Here is a 22,434-nt window from a genome sequence, read left to right as displayed (position 1 = left end):
TCTAATAAAAGCAGTCAGTTCATACATTAGTTAGTAGGATATCTAGAAAGTGGCAGAGTTACAGGAGACATTAACATAATGAAGTGGACACTAAAGCTTTGGACCAAGAAATAACTGATTAGGGTCCACAGTTTGGTGAGGATAGCACCACCATGTGGCCATTTACAAAGCACTTTTCCCTGGAATCTTTGGTCAAACACACATTTTAACATACAGGTCAGACTATTTTCTACCTAAAATTTGGAATTTGTTTCAAAACATCTTTAAGCCATGGTTAAATGGTGAACATTGGTGCAATGGAACATGGTGAACCTGTTAAATAACATGTTAGCATTGGGGTTGTGGGCATGTTGCGCCTTCGCACAGCTGTGACTAAGCACAGCCTCACAAAGCCACCTGCATGGTTGTCTTTTTTAACTTCTCTTCATACGAATGTTCAATCCCATATTGATCAGGTTTGGACAACCCTGAAAAAAGTCATCCCTTTATTCAGCTTTTTCTGATGTACCATACTATGTAGGCTGGTAACTTGTGGTTATGGCTTATTTCATATAAATTGCCATTATTTTATATAATAATTAGTGAAAGCATTGAGAAATTATGTTTACATTTAAAGGACTTCAAATATCCACTCAAAGCAATAGTAAAATTGTAATGTAGGCATTAACGTTTGGCCACTTTGGAACAGTAAAAACAAGCTATACAACATTGAAATATCAGCTTAATGAGTTGATATAGAAACTTTTTATCAAAGAGTTGCCTGTTTGTACATCCAGCAGGCACAGAGCATGGTGGGCCTCTCACAGCATTTAACATTTTGACTTGAAGGAAATCACAGGGGTAAATAATGCAGTTAATGATGTCTCAGTGGTTTGGTGCATGCTTGCTCGCTGTCACACTGTCACTGTGTCTTGGCTTACTGGGAGACACAACAGAGCCACTGTTGATGTCATTGTCCTGTGAGAAGGCCTGTTAGCGGTCATGTTTCTGGCCACCAAACGTTAGTCCAATATTAACTCCCCTGTTGGCTCTGTTTGTCTCTGCTTCTTTAGCTGCTATTGTTCACTTGCTAGCTGCTGACTTTGTTTGTCAGCTATTTGGTGTTGGGCAGGTAGTGCACAGTGGGTTTTTACAGCTAAAGGCAGCTGTGCCTGGAAACAGTGCTGATGAGACCTGTGAGACTGAATGAAACCTGCACAGTCACGGCCATGTTAGGTAAAGCCAAAACAATGAGCTGAAAGACAGTAAAATGCTCCATGGGGGACTGTAGGGACATCTGTTGGCCCATCACGCTGCAAGCTGCTTTAAACGAACTTAGAAGCTGTCAGAGTTATGTGCTTGTTGTGTGCTCTCTAGTTCTTCTTTCATAATTGACAAAAAAGCACCCACTAACCTCTGGATTTTGCAGAGTGATGGAAACATGACGCCTGGGTGGACATGCACATTTTCACCCCTTTTCTGGCGTGATGAAGACGTGCCTATGTGCCTGATATCAGACCCAATTGTCAACTTGTACTACATTCTGATTCCATCTCATCATCAGCATCTCATAAAAGAAAAGCATGACCACTGTAATATTGTAATATTGGCCTCTGTGCTCCATTCCCCTGCTTTTCTGCGCTTTCTGTCGAACATGACACACCACGATAAAAACAGGCAGCTAAGAGCTAATTTTGGTGTAAAAGTCGTTTCACTGATTCCTGACGGATGATGCTCCTGACTGCAGCCTAGCTGAGCGTTTGAAGCTGTTGCCTTTGTGGAGAGAAAGCCATGGCTGCTGCCCGGGGGAGCCTGTTGTGAACAAGTGGAAAATGACAGGTTCCTGTCTGGTGTTCACCAGTCTCTAATGTCTCTGTGCGGTCAGCCAGAAGAAAAGCAACATGCAGCACGTCCTGCTCTACAGTGACAGGGACAGGGACAGAGACGGAGAGGAGTGATAAAGGAAGAAGGAAGGAACTGGAGGGAGTACTGGTTTCTTGTATGGGTCAGCGCATCTCATATGTGAATGAACACCTCACACATCTTTGCTTGGTCTCGCTTTCTTTCCTGAGTTTTCCCTTTAACCCTTTAAAGAAATGGTGATTCGTGCAGTCAGCCCATTTGATATACAATATTATACCCATAGAAGTTTGGATTTTTTCCATCTTTGTCTCTTTCTTCTTCTTCCTCCTTTCACTTTTGTGCCTGCCTCTCCCTCTAGGATGCTTTCGAAGTGCTGGCGGAGAACTATGAATTCAATGAGATCGAGGGTCCATGTCTGGCCTTCAGGAGAGCTGCATCTGTCCTGAAGAGTCTGCCCTGGGCGGTGAGGTGCATGGCCTCCACTCACAACCTGCCCTGCCTGGGGGAACACACAAAGGCAATCATGGACGTAAGGCTGCATGCAGAGTCTACACAGCTGACAGTCAATCCATCTGTATTACGTGTTGAGAATGTTGTCATGAAACATTAGTATTTAATTTGGGCAGCCACACTAAAAGGGACAGGACAGCAAACGTTTTGCTCAATTTTCATCTTCTGGATTTGATTTTCTGACGACATAGCTTGTGAACGCAAAGTTTTCAGGGGGCGACTGTCAAAGTTTCAAATTGTGAGAGTTTTCCAATCAGTCTGTGTGCGCAAATAATAAATAATGCAGTGTTTACTGTGATGGATTACCGCTCTCGCCACAAAACTTTCAGGTCTCTGGAACTTGATTTTCATACTGTTTTCATAATGATCAAAAAATCAGTGGCTGCCTTGACAGGAGAAAGTCAATCCAAACACCAGCATTGGAAAATGGTCAGCTGTAATACCAAGTACATGTGATGTGATGAATGAACTAAAACACTCAAAACTAACAGAACGGTTGTTTAAAGTAGCTATAAAGCATGGCCATTACTGAGCTTTATTAATAAGTGCAACAAAACTTGCTAACTCAGCATAAAATGATAATACTGGCCACTTTGTAGTGATAGTTTATGGGACAGTAAGATCCATTTGTATGTGTTTTTGTGACAAATTTTGCAGACAGGTTTTGATGTTAGTGGTTGTTCTAAATTAGTTTGTCAGCTCCAGTTTTTGTCTTTTGTCTTTTGACGTTTTGGTTTTCAGTTTCTTGGTCTTTGACAAAGGATAGCAGCGATGCACAACAAATACAAGAGTCGCAGTAAAATGTGTCAAAACATATCAAAATGTCCACAGAAACATATTCCATTTTCCCACTCTTAAATTCATGTTCATTATGTTGTACACCAGCAATTTCAAACCTTTTTTGCACCGTGAATTGTTTTTATAGTGCCAACGCTCTTGCAGGCTGGCTGACAGATTAGGCTGGGAGATGATATAAAGACAGATAATTATTATTCAGTGTTTGCTGAATTATGCAGTTTCTTGGTGGCCTGGTGGCAAATGCTCCATTGGCTGGTCTGTGTCTCAGGGCTTGGAAGAATCATCACCTCATCAGTAAATTATTGAACAGTAAGTCTGGTGATATTCAGTACTTTTTATGTCAACAAATCCCATGAAAAGACAAAAACTAGCAATTCATTGATTCTAAAGCCTGATATATTTTTTTCCTCTGTGCCACAGAGCTCCATTGTTGTCCATAAACTTTGGAAAACGCATCAATGAGCCATACTGTTGCACTAGGCGACATGTCCCTTCATTACCATGACCATGGGCACTGTAGTTTATTTTGAGTCAATCCCACATACACTACCCTGCTACTGTAAATACTCACTGATGCAAATGTGTATTAATTTGCTGAAAATAATCCCCAGCAAACACACTATTTACTCCTGTTTGAAGATGGTTTGTTAAAAACTACAGTGCCCGGCTGTCTAGGGAATTATTGTAAGAAAGAAATGTATTTTTGACTTGTTTTGAAAGGTTTATGTCCTTATTCAGACCCTGTGGGATCAGGGCTGAGTGCCACAGTCGGCATAAGGAAGTCAGAAAGTATTAAGAGATGATTTAGGTCTTTTCATGGAAAATATACAAAAAAATACAAAGCACAAGCCTTTTCTCTCAACACTACTGTACATGATAGCACATTCAGCTACGTTGGGAGAAACTACGGGTGTTTGGAACAGACTGACCAACAGCAGTTGTCTGACATATCATTAGAATTAACCTTTTGATATTATGAGAAATAAAAGAAAATAAGCTGCTGTCCTCTGCAAGGGAGTACAATACACAATTTTCTTCACTTCATGGAGTGTGTATATGCTTTTTGGTGGACTATCCCATAAAATTGTTTGCAGATTGTTTTAGTTTTAGGTGTCAAAAAGAATATTGCTGCATCTTTCTTCTTCTAACAATACCAATCTGCCCAAATATTCTTTCTGGAGGTGACACCAAAGTGGAATTTCATCTTGCACAACACATTTGCTGTAAGTTATTGAAGGCTGAAAAAAAAAAAAGTTCAATCTTTCAACATGATATCAAAAATAGCTTTGAAATTTCAAGTCCTAGACATACACGGTAACAAAACTGGTCTCACACATGAGCACACACACTGACAAACATCACACGAATCTCGTCTGGGAAAAAATTGTCTTATTGGGTCACTCGGCAATCATCCCCTCACCTACAGTCGTGCTCAGGACAGAAATCATGGCAAGTTGTCAGGGAAAGTGTCGAGAAATGTTTGCTTGGGGAGAACGGCGAGTCCCCGTAGGAGAACAAGGTGAGCTCTGCAGTCCAACTCTCTAACACATTAAACCTAACATACACACGGCGGGTCTCTGAGCAAGTTTCAAAATCTGTCAAATCTGTCAGCGCTGAGGCAGATTCATTAAACAAAATAACATAAATGTCCCAGGAGACCAAATTAGACTGCCAGTGAATGACCTCTCCCTGTTGTTGTTCTTACATGATTCAGACGTACACCCAGCGGTGAGGCTTTTTTTACCCACAAGGTTGTCTCTTTAAAAACAGATCGCGGCTCAAAACAGGAAAATGACATGACACGAAAAACAAAGTGAAACCAAACAGAGTAAAAACAAAATGCTTGATGTGCCTGTGAACATCGGAGTGACACTCTGTCAGCAGCGACTGAACCGCTCGCTGCTGACTGAACATCCAAAGTGGAGAAAAGATATAAACCTACTGACATGAAAATCTAGGAGCACTGAGGCAGAGTTGGCGAGGAATAGTCAGTGTGTGTTTTCTGCATGTGTGTGCATGTGCATGTGAAGATGTGTGTCTTCCCCAGAGCGGGGAGTGAGTTGAAGCATTATCCTTGCGTTTGAGGTTGGCCCTCGCTTGAGGGTTGAAAAGCAGAGGTGGACGGGTGGATGCATCGCTGAGCAGTGACGGCTGCTTTAAACTGCGCTGTACTCACAGTCTGGATCTTAGGTCCACTGTTTCAGTGACGCTAGATGTCATCCCTTCATGCACAAGCTTAAAATGCACACATACGTACTGTAAAACACAAATATATAGGCTCATTCTAAACACTAACAACTTTTACAATGTCCCCACGGAAGATTGCTGATATTAACCAGATAACTGCTGCCTGACTTTATGCCTCCGCATAATGAAGACAGTTAAAGCAGCTTATGTGACCAGCAAATTAGTGGTGCTCTGCTGAGAGCGGCAGACAATTAAACATGGAACAAAGTTGTTTCAGAGCAAACAGTAGAAACTGGAGAAAACATTACCTCAGGCTTTTTATGAATGCCATAAAAACTGTATTAATCCCAGGTTTCACAACAACAAAGTCGTTATTTCTTGAAAAGAAATGGAAATGAGGACACGAGGAGCACCTGATTTAAGTGGAAACTGTTTTCAAATGAGCAGCAATTTGGGGCCATTTGTTAATTGCTGATGGAACAGAAACCAGGGGAAAACATGCTGATGCTGACACCAACAGTGCTTTTCTTAATAATATCATCTACTTTTATGTTTTCCAGGAGATCCTTCAATCTGGCCATGCGTTTGATGTCGAGAAAATACTGTCTGATGAAAGGTATCAAACACTAAAGGTCAGTAGATGAAAAACAACTCGTTCGTTTGCTTTCTCCATTTTGCTGCTTTGAAATTGCCCTGAAAGTGATTTGCATTTGCGATCTCTTAAGGGCACAGAGCTCTTCAAAACTTTGAATGCTAACCCCTTCTGAGAAGAGGCCTGTCATTTCAGAGCATGTCTTCTTGATTACGTTCTCACCTCGTTTCCTGCCAGCTGTTCACAAGTGTGTTTGGGGTTGGACCTAAGACGGCTGAGAAGTGGTACCGCAGAGGGCTGCGCTCATTCAGCGACGTTCTGGCAGACCGCAGCATTCAGCTAAACCGGATGCAACAAAGTGGTACATCAACATCTCACAATCTCCAATCTGCCACTCCACAAATTATAGACTGGAAATTTCAACGCGAGTTTGCATCTAAGAAAGATTCAAAGACTGAAGTGTTACATTTCTCCAGGGGGCCCGTGTGTCATTTGGGATTTTTTTTGTCTATTTTGGTCCCATAGGAGGCTCCTTATGTGAGGCTGTAATGTGTTCTCCCTAAAGTGAGAGCAGCAGGGAGTTTACAGTGAAAACAATGGAAAAGTCAGCAGGGGTATTTTTAATAAAAATCAATGAATAGTGACTGTGAAACAGAACGCTCGCTGTGGAATTCCCATGAGCTCTCATCAATCAGCAGGGCAGAGAGGGCCATCAAAGCAAAGACAACGAGAGTTCGCTGACTTACAGAAGCAGAGTTCTGATTTATCTCACATTATTGGTATTTGTAAAGCAAGATTTTGGTTTACACTGCATTTCTGTGGGGAATTGTCCTTCATTGCTTTTGTAATATTGTTGTTTAGTTTAATCACAGATGGATTTTGGAGGGAGGTTTTGGACTCTTTCCAGAGCAGTAGTAAATTAATTAAAGAATCTGCAGCCACTCTTTATTCACGTCCCCATTAGCTTCCACAAAGTGGTTGCTAATCTACCTGGCTTCCGCACAAAACAATAACGACAAGAAGACAATAATCGTCACATAGTGTCAACAAAAAAGCATGATACAAGCCAAATAAAAAGATCAGGAGCTGCCTACAGTGGAAACACATCCCCGGCACCAAAACACACACACACAACAAAAAGTAGGTGAGAATCAACAATTCTGCTTGAGCTTCTTTTCAAACGAGGAGCAGTTTATAATCTAATCTGATGCTGGGAACATAATCTGGCAGAAGAATTTTCTATAAGGCACAGTTCTCAATGCAGTTTGCTGATGGGCTTGGATGACAGCACTCAATGGACGTGTCATATACCCATGACCAAAACCACTGTTTGCCAGCTGGTGTGCTGTGCCATTCCACATGACAGCCTGCATGAATAACAGAAGACTTAAATTCAATTCAGCCCCAAGAGTTAGCCAGGATAGTCTTTGGTGCATGTCACATACATGAGCATGGAAAGAACAACGCAGAGCCAATCGGTCAGCTCTGTTCTGTATGATTTGAGGGTAGTGTCAGTTCTGGGAACCTATGTCAGAGGGGTTTATCATGTTGTGAGCATGAAAGAGTTAAGAGAAGTGTGTGGCAGTATTACGTGGTTCGTGTGAGGATGGTGTAAGCAGAAAGGTCATTTTTTTGAGTCACTTGCGAGATTTTATGATATAATTTCTGGAGCTGGATGAGCAAACATGTAAAAAATAAGCCAGAGGGATGTAAGAAGCACTGTCTTTATTTTTAGCTGTGTTGGCGGCATGGCTCTGGGGACAGCGATGTCGGCTGGTCCACTACTTTGGTCTGGATGGAAATATCACAACAACTAATGAATGGATTGCCATAAAAGTTTATGAAGCCTATTGACCTTGATGATCTCCTGACTTTTCATGTAGCACCACCATTAGGTCAGAGTTCGTATTCATACAGTGAATCACATCAACTACAACAATCTACCTCATGGATTGTCACAAAATATTTCGACAGACGCTCATTGTGCCCACATGCTGTCTTCTAATGACTTCAATGATGCCCTGAATTTTCCTCTAGTGCCACCATGAGATTGAAATTTGTGCTTTTCACACTTCCAAATGAAGAAAGTGCAGTGGAAGAAGTTCGCAATGCTCAAATCTGAAAGAAATAGCTGAGTGCATGGAATACAGCTGTATAGGAGCATTCAAACTTGTAGATAACATCAGCCTCAATTGTTGTCAGTGATAGAAATCCCACAGAGCATTTAATGTACGTGGTTAAATTTCTCAAAGGGGAAAAGTGATACGAAGCTTTTCATTTGCCGGCATCATTTCTCTGCTTCTTCTGCTGCTGAGGATGTTGCTGGGTGAGTGCACTGCAGCACTGCATGAGGTGCTAATTCAAAACACTGTATTACACTGCTCGCAGGTTCCCATCCAATCTGAAACTCCATCTGATAATGTATTATGCTGACAGACATCTTCATCAAACTGGTCCTACTTCATCATTTGGAACACTGCACTCTCTGCTTCATGCAGAGAAGTAATGCAAGTTTTTGACGTGGAAAATGTGTTTGATCCCTGATCTCCCCACTGTGTTATGTAAATGTTGAAAGAGCGAATACACAACTTATGCAATTTATTCTATTGCAGTGCAGACAGAAATATCATGTAAGAGTTTGCAGTTACTTGGAGGTGTATCTCCGTCTGAATTAATGCTTTTTATGTCCCACAGAAAAATGGGAAAATACAAAGTGAGATGCATGAAATCTACAAGATACCCATCAATCATAATTTAGCTCAGTGTCCACAGTGGCTGTAATCCCCTTGTGTCTGCAGCAGGCGTGCACTGCTAGTCGCCTTGTATCAGCCTGCAGAACACATCACATTTTACCTTACTTTTAATTCACCCTGACTCTCCGCCTCCCCTGAGCAAATGGCTATGATTGATGGCAGGCTCCCAGACTAATAACCACGTGGTCTTTTCCCTGTAGGTTTTCTGCATTATGGAGACATCTCCAGGGCTGTCAGTAAAGCGGAGGCCCGAGCCCTGAGGAACATTATTGACGAAACTGTCCATGCGATCACACCGGACGCCGTACTTGCACTGACAGGTGGCTTTCGCAGGTACAAGACTTGTCTCCTCCTTTCAGTGTTGATATGGAAGTGGAAACAGAACAGCCATTTCTATCCTGCATTTTTTCTTTTCTATCCAACTATTGTTTAACTCATTTTAGTGACGCACAGGGGAATGCAGAGATTTGAAGAGTCTCTAGAGGTCTGCTTCAATCCTCATTCTTATTACTAACTGCTGTCACGCACAAGTCACAGTGTGTGTGAGGAGAAGCATTAGAGCTCCTGGTGCTGAAATACATCCTGCAGTTAATATGAATTAATATGTTGATTTGACAACACTACTCATGACAGCAGCTCACGATCTCTTTGTTCTTGATCATAAAACACTGAATCTTGAGTACATAGTATTGCATTTACATTAAGATGTTGAAAGGCTTTACATTGTCAATCTCAGAGTGCATGGTGAGTGCTTTTTGTAAAGCTACCTACTGAGTGCAACTATTTGCTCACAGCCAGCGCCTCCCTCTATTGGCACCTCTTTGTGCTGCTTTTTTTTTTATGTGCGGTGCTTTGTGCCCGGGTAAGCATGCAGCACTCTGCTCTGCGGTGTTGTAAAAATCCAGCCATAACCAGTGGTGTGTGCAGTAAATAATTCAAAAGCAGTCTGGCAGTAAGGACAGGCGCTTGCCTCTCAACAGGGGTGACAGAGCTGCCGCAGCTTTAGCTGATGGTCTTTAATAGTGCCCGGGCACAAACATTACATGTTGCCAGGGAGAATTTCCCTTTACTCTATTTATTGTCTTCTAAGATATTCAAGTTTGTCAAAGTTTTGGACAGAATGATCATAGACTGACTTTTAAAGTGAGACAAAGTGACTTTTGCTGAACTAGGCCTCATCAGGAAGTGCCAGTTAGTAATGATTTAGCAAAAGTTAAATACTAAACTTTTGTAGATGTAACACAGGTGGAAATTAATCATAAGCCGTGTCCCATTCTATTCTGTATACCAATTTAGTATTGCACAAAAACTATATACTATGTCATAACTTTTATAGCATTTTTTTTTGCAGTTAGCATACAACCCTGATTCCAAAAAAAGTCGCGTGAAATGTAAATAAAAACAAAATGCAGTCATTTGCAAGCCATATAGTAATACCCTTTAAACAGTCATGTGTTCACAAAGACGTGAACCTCGCTCTATCCTTGCTTGTGAATGACTGAGCCTTTCCAGGATGCCCCTTTCATACCCAATCATGATACTATCACCTGTTGCCAATGAACCTGTTCACAGGTGTTTCTAGAGCATTCCACAACTTTCCCAGTCTTTAGTTGCTCCTGTCCCAACATGAAATTCAGAATGAGCAGATATTTACAAAAATCAATGAAGCCGATGAGGTAAAACATTAAATATATTGTCTTTGTACTGTTTCCAGTCGAATATATGTCAAAAATGATTAGCAACCCAAGAAACTAAGAGTGTTATTGGTAAATGTAATTATTTAGAATTGTAATCCTTTACATTACTAATTACTGACTACTAAAACATTCAACGTATTATCAAGTAACGCATTACAGACACAGTTATAGTCACTCAGTCATGTACTTTATACAGCAGTATTAAAGTTTGGAAACATTTGCTAACGTTTAGCCGCTTTTAGATACTTGGTCACACCAGACCAAGTTAGGCTGTAGCAGTAAACTCTCTGACTGTATTGACTTGAGCCAATGTGCATTTTGCTGTTTATGAATTCAGCTTTTCATTTGAAAAAGGACGATTGTGTTATTTCTCCTTTGAAAAGTTACTGTCTGTCTTTAATGTCTGGATCGTGGTGTGTATTTAATTTGCTGCTGCTGCTACAGGTCCAGTACTTTCCTAAGTTAAGATGATATCAAATAAAACAAGAAAAGAATCTCTAATCTTGAAAAGGGTAAATGACAGCTGAAATGATATCTGATTATGTAAATAACTGCTCCTCAAGGGGAAAATGTGGTAAAGGAGATGAGGAAGGTGATTAGAGCATCATGGATAGTTAACATCAAGAATGAAGGGGAGGAACAGTGCAAGAATTATGGGCCAGGAGTCGGCAGCAAAGCGTAAAGGGGCCTGTGAGAGACCTTTTATGGCTTCAAACTCAGGGAGATGAAGCACACATTTACTTCATCTCATATTTGGTGCAGGCTTGGGGAGTATTATGTGAGACCTAATTGGAATCATGCAGAGCTATAATTGAAGAATGATGACTTGTACATTATCAGTCAGTAAGTAAGTAATTTACCTTTATCTTGTTGAAAAGGAAATTCTCCAGACATGGTTAAAACACAGCATGAGGCGTCGTAAGGCCTATTACACCAAATAGTTCATATGCTCTCTAAGATGCCATCAGCACCACTGCTGCACTAACTCTAATTCACTAAGACACTGATTCTCGTCAGTGTGACATATTTGAAAATGCTGCCTTATAAAGTCCTGTCAAAGCTCAATTTAATTACCTATAATTTCCAGCAAGAGTCTCTTATCAGCTTTCCAGCCGATAGCCCTAGTCACAAATAGAAATACACATATATTATATACCGCTTTCAATAAATACTGTGTACTCAGCTCTGGGAAATCTTTCATCTAGGGGTAACATACACAAAGAAACAACTAGGCTCCCAAAATTTTCAGGAAATAAGCACTGTGCACCAGTAAACTCAAGCTGTCATCCACTTCAGAGGGAAACAGCATGGCGAGGATTTGTTGATGCCACTGACATTAGCCTTATTGAAAGGACAGCTGTGGAAGGCGGGTGACAAGTCTTAAAGCGGTTTTGTTGGGTTGAGGATTAAAAATAGCTTAGGCTTGAAAATACAGCTTCTACCACCACTGTGTGTGAAAGGCTCATGCGGTGTCAGCCGAGCGCTGAATTTATTTCGGTGTGAAGCCAGGAAGTCCCCGCTGTGGATCTTATTTAACATCAGATTGTCTGAAATATGACTCAAAGTGACACTGATGAGGGGGCTAATGCTGTCTGCTTTCAAATCCTCACACACAGGGCCTGAGTCCCGCTGCATTGTTTCCCTTGAACAACAACAGAGATAAATAATCCTTATCAGTTTATTTCAGGGTGTCATGAGTTTTAAAACCAACTCTATTATCAACAGGGAAAAGAGCAAAACAAGCCGCCTGATCATGAGGTGAAGCCCACGAATGCTTTGCCCTTTTTCTTCTTTGTAGGAATATCTTGTGATTATCACCTTGTTTTTCTGTGTTAGCATGAAACTTAGCAAGTGAGATACAAGGTGGAATCGTGCATCACTATGCGCCAACCTGTTCTTCTTTTCCCAGACCAGCTACTTTTAACCGAACTCTCTTTCCTGCAGATGAATGCATTCTGTAAAATTTCCAGCAGTAGCAACACTTCCCACATCTGTATTATTTATACATGTCACCCTGTCGTCCACACAAATTTGTAAATAACCATGTATATTTTATAGGCTTTGTGCAGAAAGAATTAATAATTCAGCATTTTCCCTCACGCAATACAATAGTAGCCTGGCTAAATTCAACTGCTTTGCTGTGTGTTGCACTAAATTGAAAGAAACACTGGCGGCGTTACTCTGCACAGTGTGTTAACAGTCCATCAAAGCTAATATTTTCAGCAGAATGTTCCCAGCTAGGTCTCCCGCTGAGCAGGAGTGGATCCCTAATGCTAAATAAAAAAGGGTGTTCGAAGGTGCACCATTAGAGGCAAAGAAGAAGAAGAAGAAAAGAGCCTCTTTCCTGGGGAGAGTGTGCATGCCTTACGTGCTGTTGTCTACTTTTCTGCTGACTGGGGTTGAATTTGAGGAGGCGTATGCACAGACCCGACACGTACTAATGCACCGGTGCAATCAGGAAGGAGCTGGAAAGCGTAATGCCTCGCTGTCTTCTGTCCAAATAACCAGCAATTCCCATGTTAGCCCCTCACTCACACACACACACACACACACACACACACACACACACACACACACACACACACACACACACACACACACACACACACACACAGACTACCACGCTTCCATCAAATCAGGTTGTTTTTAAGCCCTGATTGGAGGTAAACTGAATTTATGCTGATGATCTCTCCGTCTCTCTCCCCATGCTGGTTTTCTGCTATTCATGGCACACATTTATGCAGTGCACTCGAGTGAGTTTTGCCAGCGCAGCAGAGGCTAGCAGTGAGATTCACTTAACAACTGTACAAGCTGGAAGTGTTGTGGAATCTCAGCGTTGCCAATTAAGGGTGTTGGAGGGTTCGGAAGAAAGTTGCTCGTTCAGCAGATGGAAATCTGTGATGCAGTCTCAAATAGCTGTGTCCTACCAGACAACTCATTAAAGCAGTGTCAACTTTTCACATAAAGGCCTACATAAATACCACTGAGTAGTATAAACACAAGTGTAAAAGTGAGTACTCCCACATCGTTTATTATTTTAGAGTGAGAATGAATTATATGCAGTCACAGTGCACGTTAAGTGACTTTGACTAAAGCAGCAGAGTGAACCTGTAAGCCAGGTACTCATTCTGTTAATGCCACAGGGGTACATGCTCTCTGCCACTACCGCTAACCATTAACATTATCGTGCCTTGTGGAGCTCTAATAGCTGTTTTCTAATACTTCCTTGCTCCCTGAATTAGCTATGGTGACCTTTGAAGCTTTCCCACAAGCTATTCACGGCCTCTCTCCATTGCTTTAATGTTCCTCTCTCTCGCTGCCGTCACTCAGGTGTTAGAAGTGGCGAAAAGACATCAAACACGGAGCCTCCTGGCAGCTGAGGTTTCTTCCAAGCCGCACTGCCCCCAACATTTCGCTTTGTTGTTAGCTGTGACACAGGCGCTTACGTCTGTATGATTTTATTGTTTAATAAAACGTTTGTGTGCGTGTGTGTGTGTGTGTGTGTGTGTGTGAGCGTGTGTTGGGTAATGATCGGTTTGAAATGATGCCTGGCCCTCTGGCAGGTAGCGCAAGCATGGGCCAAAGCTGAGGCAGCAGCCAACTTGAGCAGATCACCGCCTGGCAGGGGGAAGCGTCAGTCATTTGAGGGGCAACTCCGGTAATCGGGGAAGGTGTTTGTGGCGTGTTTGTGTCTGCATTGTTCTCACTTTCAAGACTGCTGAAACGCCTGCCATATGAGGCTGTTTACGCAGGTTGCTCTGATCACAGGAGCCGACTGTTTCTTTTCATCATTCTGTCTGACTGCTGTTTCAGTCATCCTGGAACCCGTCTCAACACGGACTGAGTGAAAGGCAGGGAAACACCTTAGACAGGTGGTCAGTCCAAACACATTCACTCTCATTACTTACACTTTGGAACACTTTCCAATTCAGCCGAAATTGTTGCTGTTATTTTAAGCCACCGTTTTCTTGTTGTCTTGCTCAAGTGCCAATGAGCAGACAACCTACAAATGAAGCCAATGAATCCTTGTAACTGGTGGATACAGATGTTTCTTTGATCATTTGGAGAGACTTTCTTAGGAAACTCAAAAAACTAAAGTCAACAAGCTTTACTATATTCGTGTGAATCTGGCCGTATGCAGGAACTCACACAAGAGCTCACAGTGTAGACACATGTGGGTGTAGCCAACTGGCTTTGTAATTGTGTTGACTGGAGATGCATACTGTATGCAACCCTGGCACAGCATGGACCAATCTGTAGAACTGGCTGGAGCAGGATGAATATTTTGTTGGTAGGAGGAATACATTATCAGTAGGTGGAAGTGGAGCAGGCTTCAGTAATAGCTGCTCAAATCAGCTCCTCTCATCACCTTCAAAGCACAAATAGAAAAATATAAATATTCTGCTGAGGACAGGTGATGCCACATGTGCACATGGTGTTTACTGAAGTCATGTTTCAGGAAACATTTAATTCCCTGCCACCATATGTTTGTGGAGGCTACAAGTAAGGATATTTTTGCAACTGAGCATTCATTGGTAAAATTGTAAAAGTGTTTCTGCCCCATCAGGAGAACCTCAATTAAAAAGAGGCTTAAAGAGTAATTAAGTTCACTCTCTGGCAAAGTGCACAATAGGAAGTTGAACACATATGAGAGGTCTCTTAATAATCAAAATAGTAATCTTCATTCTGTCTGTTAACTGATCCCAAAGTACCAGTCACATGATGCTTACTTAAGTTAAATTTTGAAAACAACAGAAAATATCATTAATCCTATGAGGACTGACATAGTCTTCTCTTCTTGACTCTTCTCGCAGGCTGGTTTAGAAAAGAACAGAAAATACCATTAATCCTGCTGTGCCAAAACATGACGAGTGAATTACTCTTGTGGCATAATCTTATCATACAGCGTGTTAGTAAATTGTCTATTTCTCTACTTCTGTCCTCACCTCACCTCCTCTCCTCTCCTCTCCTCTCCTCTCCTCTCCTCTCCTCTCCTCTCCTCTCCTCTCCTCTCCTCTCCTCTCCTCTCCTCTGATGGATGATTAATGATCTGAAAGCTTGTGCGTATTGTCAGTATCGCTCATCCTGTTTCTTTTTCTCTGCAGGTTTTGCCTCAAGTATATATGCTATCTTTCCTTGTCACTGTCAAATATCTCTTCTCTCTGTTCAACTTGTCTGTCTCAGTGCCTTGAAGGGGGAGCACAATTAAAAAATGACCTCAAATCTTTCTATAAGTTTCAGGTTTCGCTCCAAGTATAGGTATATATTATCCTTCTTTGTCACTGTCATGTCTCTCCACTTCCTCTTCCACGTATCTGTCTCAGGACTTTGAAGGGGGAAGCATCAGACTGTAGTGTCTTGGCTTAAGTCAAGTAAATCTATCAATGACCTCTCCATGGTCCAGACCAGCCTGTAGCTCCTTCTCAATGGACATTACAGCCAAGTGACTGAGCCGTTCCAGGTGCATTGCGCTCTAAAGCCAAGTATGCAGTCAGCACAAGGCAATGAAGGATCTTTCACAGCTGCAGCTGCTAACAAAAGCCACCTGAAAGATGGCCTTGAGGATGGGGAACATTTTATTATGTAGAAGGGAATGAACGCTTTCAATATTAGGGATTGTGTCTTTGTCAACCACAATCTTCTCTGGCAGGAGGTGAATGTTGGAATGTCTGGCAAGGTGTTTCAGCAACTCTTGGAGGGGAACTGTTCTGAGGCTAGATGACATGCCTGTACACCTGCCATAAGTCGTGCTTCGACCCCTGACAACCTGCTCTCAAGCTCTTGGAGCATTCTAATAAGGACTGGAAAAAACAATCTCTTCCTGAGCTGAAGTCTGAGCTTGTGTCATGAGATGAGTCAACTACATACATGTCCAGACTAGTACTATGTTCCTCAATACCAAGGCCATCACATGTGGCCTTTGTGCTGTCATCCATGTCCACAGCCATCTCTGAGGTGTGATGATCTTTGAGTGAACTTCTACTACTACTTCTTGGGCTAAGCCAACACTTTCTCTTTGCAAATAGTCGCTCAGGCCCTGTGTGACTGAAAACAGATTTTGGAACATCACTAGCATGTAGATGGTGGCAAATCTGCAAAACTTTTCCTGCAGTCCCAAGGGTGTTGAGATGTTCTGAAGGGTCTAGATCACAGCAGGGAGGTTTTCCAGGATGGCTTTGATAGACTCAACCTGGCATGCCCTGTGACTCATGGACAACTGGACAAGTTCTCCTTCCCAAGTGCCAAGCTGTTTCTTCAAAGCTCCCAATTTGTCATGACTGACTAGTGATGATGTTGAAGAAAGCATAGACACTCTGCAGCAGATCAAAGTCACATGCTTCAGGGACAGTTTTGCAAGTGTGGCAAAGGACCAGATTGAGTTCATGGGCTGAGCAATGGACATAAACTGCTTCAGGATATTTTTGTCTAAAACAAGCTTTATCCCCCCTACCCCCCTCATTCATAACAGAGGTGCCACCAAATGTGTGAGTAACATATATGAGATGTTACTATCCATGTTTGACAAGCTACTCCTCTATGGTTTCAGTGATGGTATTTGCATCAAGTGCATTAAGCTTGCAAATTCCAAGCAATCCCTTTATTATCCTCCTGATCCCTTGCTTCATCTGCTATGGTTAAATACATTTTTGCCGGCAGAGCAGCTTTGGATCATCTTGTTTTGGTGTGATGAGACATGGGTAGTATGTGATGGAGGTCTGAATGTTTGTAAAATGGATCAAAAGTTGCTGCATGCACTGCGCGCCTTGGTTATCATGATCTCATTGTGACCCTGAAAAGCAGTCCCCTGTTTCCCTTGTACGTTCATCCCTGCCACTATGCGTTGAAGAAATTCCCTTTGTTCAGCAGCTTAACTGATATTTGTGGCTTGTAGCTCCTCTGTTGGATTGCCATGGACTCTTCCAGGACATCACTGAGGCTAACATATACTGGAGCTCTCATACTTCATATTCATGAAGGAATCTTTTGCGTCTCTCACTTGTTGTGGTTTTGCATAGAGCCGGCACATCAAGCTAAATACTGCATTTATTATATATTCCATTTATTTATTATATATTATATATTATGTATTCCAGTCTCTCAAACCAGCTCTGTTGTAGGCCAAACTGACCATGTGGGAGACTATAATTCTTCACTTGCATTGGCCCTGTTTGTGGAGTCCCTAAGTCAAGTGCTTTGGCTACATGTCTGTCTGTACCTGACGCCCCCTGGCTCTTCTCTCCCTCATCTATCCTGCCTCTTTCCTCTCGCACTTCAGTTTCCTCTAGCAGCTCTCTCTCATCTCTCGTCTCTCCTTCCTCTGTGTTACCGGACTCATCTGTATTAGGAGGCAAAAAACGAGCGTTACCATCTACAACCAAGTTCATGAGCTCTCACACTGACAAATTATTGAAATAAATTATATGTGCAAACCTTGCATCCATGCATATCATTCTCAAATAGTGTCACACTACTACTATGAAATGATCTTATGTAGTTGCTCACTCACCCACCTCAACCTGTTTATCTCACATAGAATATCTTCTGTTTATATAATGGCTATGCTAACCAGCTGCTGGTGGACAGCTATCTTGCAAAGCAACAATGCCTATAGTATATTTACTGAGTGTAGAGTTAATTATCACGTGCTTGTAATAGGGATTGATACTCTTCTAACCACTTCTGCATCACTGTCGGCTTTCAACGTATCACCTGCTGCCACTGGCAACACAATGCTACTGTCAGCCTCTGCTGCTGCAACTTTCTAATGGAAGAAACCAATAGCATCAGCCTCTCAGAGCCTTGCAGCAATGCTGTCGCCGCTCATCAGACCTCAGAAGTCCCTGATTGCAATAATCAGAGCAGTGGCTTTTTTTTTTTTTTTTAAAGAAGGCATTGTAAGGTCTGACTGTCATCCCGGGCTGTCAGTGCTCTTTGCTGTCATGTTAGACAGCTGGGAACATATTAACAGTAGTCTCGATAGCTAGCTAACTATCTTGCTAACTGCTGCCGTTAGAAAGCCAGTTATTAATGGGACAATGATTTGCATGATTTATTCAAGAGGCGTCTGTGTACTGAGTCACATGAGTGTCTACAAACCATGTTTCTTTTGCGGAGCAGTTTCTACTCTGGCAGGAGGGACTGTGCAACATGTGTATGTGTGTTACACCGCAGGTTAGCTTATAACATATGCCACAGTATGAGGGTACAACAAGGTAGCACTAATCAACAGAACAAGCCCTCTGGTCCTTGGAAACTCACAGCCTCTAAAAATATGATGGGGTTTGGCAAATTCACACAGGGCTGAACATCCTTCATTTTACTCTGACAGTGTCGTCCTCAGCACATTGTCAGTAAGGACACAGTTGAACCAGAGAGCAGATGTTAGGCCTCCTCATTGTGACAAAACATATCTAAACCCTGAAACCACAAATCTGCTTTAATCGAGCCATATTTCTTACCACTGCGTGTGAAAGGGCTACAGAAATACAGTCAGACATCATTCATGTCTGGGGTTCTCTGCTGAGCTGTTCATGAATATGTTTTTGCCTGATAATCACTCGATAATCATTTCCAGTTCTGAAACATCCCTTGCCTGCAGTTGTGCTGATGAAGAAAATGCATTGTGTAAGCACAGTGAGGCTCCATATGGGTCTGCTTTATGACACTGATCCAAGTAGAAAATGATGATTCTCATAAAAGTTAAAGCTCTGACAGCTGAGGCAACAAAAAAGGGAGCTTTTACACTTAACAACTCAGGACAAATTACTTGTTTGAATAATGAAAAAAGTCAGTGCCATTAGTATGGCCTGTGCTTTTAATAGCTCCGCCTGCCACCTTCCCTCTTCATCAGTTAAGGGCTGTGACTAAAAGATAATTCTTTTCATTATTTCTTTGACACAGTGAGTGGGTAACAGTCCTATGTCTTTATCTCCAGGGGGAAGGAGTTTGGTCATGACGTAGACCTTATCGTGACTACACCTCAGCTGGGGAAGGAAGAGAGTCTGCTACCCAGCATTATTAATAGACTGAAAAAGCAAGTGAGTATGTTGTACTGTTTTTGGGAAGAAATCAGGATTATGTGGCTCAAAATCATTTGGGAATAGAATTTGTCCTTTTCCTACAATTTAATAGGTAGGCATTAGTGCTTTAAATACACATCACTTCATTTGAATGTACTTTGGAAAAACAAAAATTGATTAAAGGCTAAGTTAAACATGAAGGCGCAATATTGTGAGCGAAATGATAAACAGCACTGTAGCACTGTGCTGTACTTTTGTAGTGCTTCAGTGTTACATCACAATGAGTTCAGACCACTATTTGAACACTGCTTTGCATTTAAGGTTAAACTATTGAAATTGGTTTAGAATTTCACGGAACTAAAACTTAGGGGTCTTTCTGGCCATCTGTGTTCCCATATGCATAATCAAACACTTTTTAATTAAAGCTAACATATGTCCTATTGTTCTCCTTTAAAGAAAGATAAGAAGATACAGCAGACAGTGTACTGAAGGAGGACACAAGAACACATCAATGTTCAGTCTACAAAATAATGCAGTCCTGTACAACATAGCCTCAACTTCAGCCTTAAGAATTACCATGGAGTTGAAGTGACACCTCTTGATGTGGTCTCAAATCTAACATTTCAAACCTCATAAGTAGTGCTGTCAAAAATATTACGTTAACACAAAGCAATTTTAACAGCGTCGTTTTTTTTAATCCCAACATTAAAGCTCTTTGTGAACTTGGAGTTTTTTATAAGCTGTGGCCACTGCTAGTAACATTAGAAAAACTACAGGATCCAGTTGTAAACCAGAAACAAAACAATTGGCACGCCCCACGCACGTGTTTGGTCTTATCTGCTTGCTAGCTGTAAAAGAGTAGGCTAGTAGGTCTGTGCAGATGTCAAGCGCGAAGCACTGAATTGGATGTGAACAAGATTCTGAATGGAAAGTTTCAAAAAGTTGCCAGATGGGTCGACTGACAAGACCAAAGTTATCTGTGTGTATTGTCGGTGTGAACTAAATTATCACCGCAGCACATCCAGTCTGAAATACCACTTGATGGCCAAACACACGGCGAATGCTCCGCCGCATTCTTGTCAAAACCAGGTGACAATGGATGGCTTTCGACAGAGACATATGGATACCACAACTAAGAACAATCTTACTGCAGCCAAGTAATGTTCATTCTTTCTGGAGAGAAATAAGAGGCTGCGTTGATAAACCTCTGGTGAATAAATAGAAGAGCATCATAGTCTGACTGCCTGTATGTTGAAAGGAAACTTAAGAAAGGAAAGTTTAAGCCATGGTTCAACTGCACTATAGGCTGAGTCCTAGTTTACAATAATGTGCACTTTGTAACTTTATCTTGTATCACCCTGTTTTGATCCCTTAGAAAGGGTTGTTGAAGGGGCTTTTTTGTAACCAAGCATTTATTTTTTTTCTCATCTGTTTATTGACAGTGTTAAAATGTGTGAGATTTGATTCATTCAAATGTGAATGACTGCTCAAAATGAGAATGTTAGTGTGAAATAAAACACTACACATTGTTTTCAATAAAAAACATTTGCACAAAGCAAGCCTATCCACTTTGATAACAGTATTAAAATGATAATTAATGGGACAATTAGAATAGATAAAAATGTGTGATTGATTTGCAATTAATTGCGAGTTAACTATGACATTCATGAGATTAATCGCGATTAAATATTTTTATCGATTGACAGCACTACTCATAAGGTAATATTAATTGCAAGGCTATGATATTTGATTGCATTATACTACAGGAGTCGTTTGTATCAGCCATAAGAGTCAGGTCATGAAAATAAAAACTAAGGACTTTGAGCGGATAATTAACAACATGCATCACAGTTCTGATGAAAAAAAAATCAAATCACTCATTCCACATTATACAGGCTTTGTCCATGTTCTTTCGAAGGCTTTCTTCTGTGAAGTTGTTTCTAGAAACAAAAACAAAAAGCTCTGTCACTTATGTAACTAGGCTTTCAAGTGCTTTTAACTGACTAGCTTTCCACAAGTGCACATCTCCCTTCACAATATGCCACGGCAACATTAACTCAGAGCCCCTCGTCAATGGACAGCGAGCAGTGCCAATGGATGCTCTAAACTCTGTACTTAGACAGTGATACACATAGTGAACCCTACCAGTCCACACAGAAACATACACAGTGCACAGTGACAATGACACAGGAGGTTGTCTTTGACCCAAACAAAGAGGTGGTGTATTAAGGACATATCTCTGACTGCAGTGCCTGTAGATATTTTCAACAAAAAGGCATAAAGTTGATTTTTCAATTGTTCATATCGGTGTCCTTGGACACTTACAGCTGCCTTTATTTAAGTATAAAACTCTGACAGAAAGGTGGGCTCTGCCGGTTTCATTGCCTTAAATAGTAATAGATTGAGAAAAGGTGAATAAACCAGGTAAAAGAGAAATAGTACAATTTAGTAGGTTACTTTGAGAACTTTTAACTGGGCTTTCAAGGACCATTGGCAGCCCTGGAGTCTCCTTAATGGAAACTGGATCCTTTAATGGAAAATGGGAAAAAAAGAAGAGGTGAGTGAGAGGAGAAAAAAAAAAAGGAGAAAATGAATGTGGATGACAGATGAGACAGACAGATAGCGACTGATTGAAGCAGAGTGAAAGTGAGAAGAGAGAGAGAATAGAGAGAAAATGTGGGAGTGAGGGATAAAACATTCAGACAGACAATGTTAATGGCAGGCTGTGTTTACATACACTTAATGGTTTAATTATTGACTGCACTCAAATGATGACAATTATTTGCTGCTAATATCACAGTAATGTGACAAATATCAGTGCTCTCCAGAAGTGTCCAATTAAAACTCCGTGCATGTAAACAGATTTATCTAATTACATTAAACTGAGGTGTTAATCACTACAAACAGCAGTCCAGCATGTTGATATTTACACCTTCTGCTTTTACCTCAACCAGCTTTCTGGCTTCACGAGTTGATGTGAGAATGGAAATTTCAATAACACCTTTTACATGAAATGAAACTGAAAAAATCTGAGT

General features: G+C 41.4%; 1 protein-coding gene across 1 annotated transcript in view; it reads left to right on the top strand.

Moving 5' to 3' along the window:
- dntt (deoxynucleotidyltransferase, terminal) overlaps positions 1-22,434 on the top strand; it is a 79,237-nt gene that overhangs the window by 18,725 nt on the left and 38,078 nt on the right. The window contains exons 4-8 of the mRNA XM_070978067.1: positions 2,201-2,371; positions 5,898-5,969; positions 6,167-6,290; positions 8,883-9,015; positions 19,315-19,417. Of these exons, the coding sequence (XP_070834168.1) occupies positions 2,201-2,371; positions 5,898-5,969; positions 6,167-6,290; positions 8,883-9,015; positions 19,315-19,417 (603 nt within the window). The remainder of the gene's footprint in view (positions 1-2,200; positions 2,372-5,897; positions 5,970-6,166; positions 6,291-8,882; positions 9,016-19,314; positions 19,418-22,434) is intronic.

This window comes from Chaetodon trifascialis, chromosome 13 (assembly GCF_039877785.1).
Source record: "Chaetodon trifascialis isolate fChaTrf1 chromosome 13, fChaTrf1.hap1, whole genome shotgun sequence".
Taxonomy (NCBI): Eukaryota; Metazoa; Chordata; class Actinopteri; order Chaetodontiformes; family Chaetodontidae; genus Chaetodon; species Chaetodon trifascialis.
This window is presented reverse-complemented; position numbering and strand designations above follow the sequence as displayed.